General features: G+C 41.6%; 1 protein-coding gene across 1 annotated transcript; it reads left to right on the top strand.

Moving 5' to 3' along the window:
• The first annotated feature begins 210 nt into the window (after positions 1 to 210).
• Positions 211 to 2,064, top strand: LOC142355192 (uncharacterized). The gene is made up of 3 exons (XM_075407433.1): positions 211 to 835; positions 918 to 1,489; positions 1,627 to 2,064. The coding sequence occupies exons 1-3, from the start codon at positions 211 to 213 to the stop codon at positions 2,062 to 2,064; spliced, it is 1,635 nt and encodes a 544-aa protein (XP_075263548.1).
• The last annotated feature ends 806 nt before the right edge of the window (positions 2,065 to 2,870 follow it).

Below are 2,870 nucleotides of genomic sequence, written 5' to 3'. Positions count from 1 at the left end.
AACAACCAGCCTCTGCCTTGTGTCTTCAACGACGGTAACTACCAGATACTCCATTGCCCAACGTTTAAAGGAAAGACAGCAGATGAAAGACTTTAAACGGCTTATCAGTTAAACTTTTGCGGAAACTGTTTGGGATCGAACCATCAAGCCAACAACTGTCCTTCAAACTCTAATTGCAGTGAGCAAGGATACGGACAACAACACAACACTATGCTACACGGTGCCAACAGTAGATACGGACGAACACTGACCTCAATTATTCAATCAAACTCTCAATTGAACAACTCGGCAGGAAATTGTAACTCATTTGTAGTCATCAACGACATAGTTATAACCACAACAAAGGATATGACACCAGCAACTAAAACAACAAATCTTATCTATGTCATGCCAGTTATTTTACACAACAAAGAGAACAAAGTTCGAACCTACGCCTTCATTGGCCCAGGAAGCAGCTTGGCCATACTTCTCTCGAAGACAGCTGATGAACTACGTCTTCAGAAAGAAACACGTCAACAACTTGTTTTTGAAGGAGCCAACGGAACAGACACAAAAACTTGTTACAAAACGTCAACAGAAATTTCAATTTTGAAAGACGAGGAACGCTACAATCTCAAACAGATATACGTTGTGGAAAAATTCAATTTGCCGAAGCAGAGGGAGCACCCGGGAGACATTGCCAGAAAGTATGATTACCATAGACAAGTCAATATGCAAACTCTGGATAATCTCCAAGTCACAGTATTGATTGAACAAGACAACATTAACCTGATCTTACCAATCAGATTGGAACAAGGACCATCGTCAACACCAAGCGCAAGTCTTTTCAAACTTGGTTGGACTATTTCTGAACCTCATACAGAATTGGATGATAGCAAAACACAACATTCAATGCACAATAATGCTTTGTTTTGCAGCAAATGCCTTGAAAAAACTTGACATCAACGAAGAAGTTTCTCATTTGTGGAAAGCACAGAAAAAACCTTTCGAAAACCAAAGCAAATCAAATGATCCAGAGATTTGGCTTGCCAACAATATATTTAAGACAACGTGCGTGAGACAAGCGGATGAACGTTATGAAACAGGACTTCTCTGGAAAGACAACAGCAGTTTGCCAGACAACCGGGAACAAGCTTTGACTCATCTGAACCATCTTGTGAACAGATTACAAAAGAAACCTGAACAGTACAAGAAATACAATGAGGGCATTCAAGCAGACCTAGAAAAGAACTACATTACAAAAGTACCCGCTCATCAACAGAACGAAACAAGTTGGTACATACCACACTATGGTCGTGTCAGACCAGACAAACCCAACAAGATACGGCGAACCTGCAATGCCAAAGCACCACAAAGTGGAGCAAGCTTCATAAACAAACTCTTAGCAGGTCCTGATATCCTTGGGAATATGCTTGGAATTCTGCTACGATTCCGACAGGGAGCCATTGTTATCCAGGGAGACATCGAAGCGATGTTTATGCAAATTGGAGTACGACATCAAGACCGACGTTATCTGCGATTTATGTAGAGACAACCAAACAGCCCAGAATTAGAGGTGTACGAATACCAAAGACACAACTTTGGAGCCAGGGACTCACCAGCCTGTGCAAATTTGTTTTGCAACAGACAGCCAAAGACGACATCGAAGATCATCCAAATTCTATGGAGACCATTCAGCGGACATTCTACATGGATGACATGGTTGCATCTTTCGGCGACGCCATCACAGCTTTCACTACAGCCAAGAATGTCAAGGATACTCTTAAAAAAGGTAAATTCAATCTGGCAAAATGGTGCAGCAACAGCCGTGAGTTTTGTCAGCAGATGGAAGACGATCTATGCAAACCAGTTGGCGAGCTCGTCAGTGAAACCTTTCATCAAAGAGTGCTCGGAATTCACTGGAGCTTGGACGAAGACAAAATAATGTTCAAAGCGAAATACAGAAAGAACTTGGACAGGAAAACTTGGACACAACGCAAGTTTCTGTCTTTTGTGTCAAGTTTCTACGATCCTTTGCGAATCATATCTCCATTCCTCATCCGAGCAAAGATTCTACTGCAATAAATGTGGAAACATGGACGCGAATGGGACAAAGACATCAGTGAAGACAATGGAAATATCATAAAGGATTGGGTAGAGGAAACGGAACTGTTAGGTACGGTAGGGGTAAACAGGTTGGTAGGTAGTACAGCACTTGGGTACACAATGGAACTTCATGTATTCTGCGACGCATCACTGGAAGCACCGGCAGCAGTAGCATACATCAAGACAACCAGGAACCAAGAAACCACAACTCGTTTTCTTACGGGAAAAACAAGAGTGGCATCTTTACGTCAAACAACAATTCCCAGACTAGAACTGCAGAAAGCACTTTATGCAGCAAGAATGAGGAAAATAATCGAGGATAAAGTGGATTTCAAATTTGACGAAATCTTTCTATGGAGTGACAGCACGACTGCTCTCAATTGGATAAGGAACTTTAAATAGAACCAAAAGATGTACAAAAGAGGAAACCGGATTTCGCAAATAAGGGACCTCACCACCACCAATCAGCTGAACTACGTCAACACCAATGACAACCCAGCAGATCAAGGAACGAGGGGACTTAAAGCAACAGAGATGACAGAAAAAACTTTTTAGTTACAGGGACCACAGTTTCTTCTATCTTCTAGCAATAATTGGAAAACAGACGAACAACAAAATGAAAATGTTTTCATGAACAGCGCAGAAAGCAATTTACAGGAAACAAGACGACAACCAATTGACAAGGATCTCATTGATGCAAACAAATTTAGCCAGTGGTTGAAACTCAGAGCCGTTGTCAGCAAAATGGAAAACTGACGAAAGAAAACGAGAACACGTGACCAACA

Source organism: Convolutriloba macropyga, unplaced genomic scaffold (genome assembly GCF_964194025.1).
Source record: "Convolutriloba macropyga unplaced genomic scaffold, txConMacr16.3 SCAFFOLD_1820, whole genome shotgun sequence".
NCBI classification, from domain to species: domain Eukaryota; kingdom Metazoa; phylum Xenacoelomorpha; order Acoela; family Convolutidae; genus Convolutriloba; species Convolutriloba macropyga.
This window is presented reverse-complemented; position numbering and strand designations above follow the sequence as displayed.

Excerpts from the sequence above, each read along its gene's own strand:
- LOC142355192 (XM_075407433.1), top strand. The coding sequence starts at position 211 with ATGCTACACGGTGCCAACAGTAGATACGGACGAACACTGACCTCAATT. Across the intron at positions 836-917 it reads CGCAAGTCTTTTCAAACTTG|CAAATGCCTTGAAAAAACTT; the intron begins GTTGGACTATTT and ends TTTGTTTTGCAG. Across the intron at positions 1,490-1,626 it reads CGATGTTTATGCAAATTGGA|ACAGCCAAAGACGACATCGA; the intron begins GTACGACATCAA and ends GTTTTGCAACAG.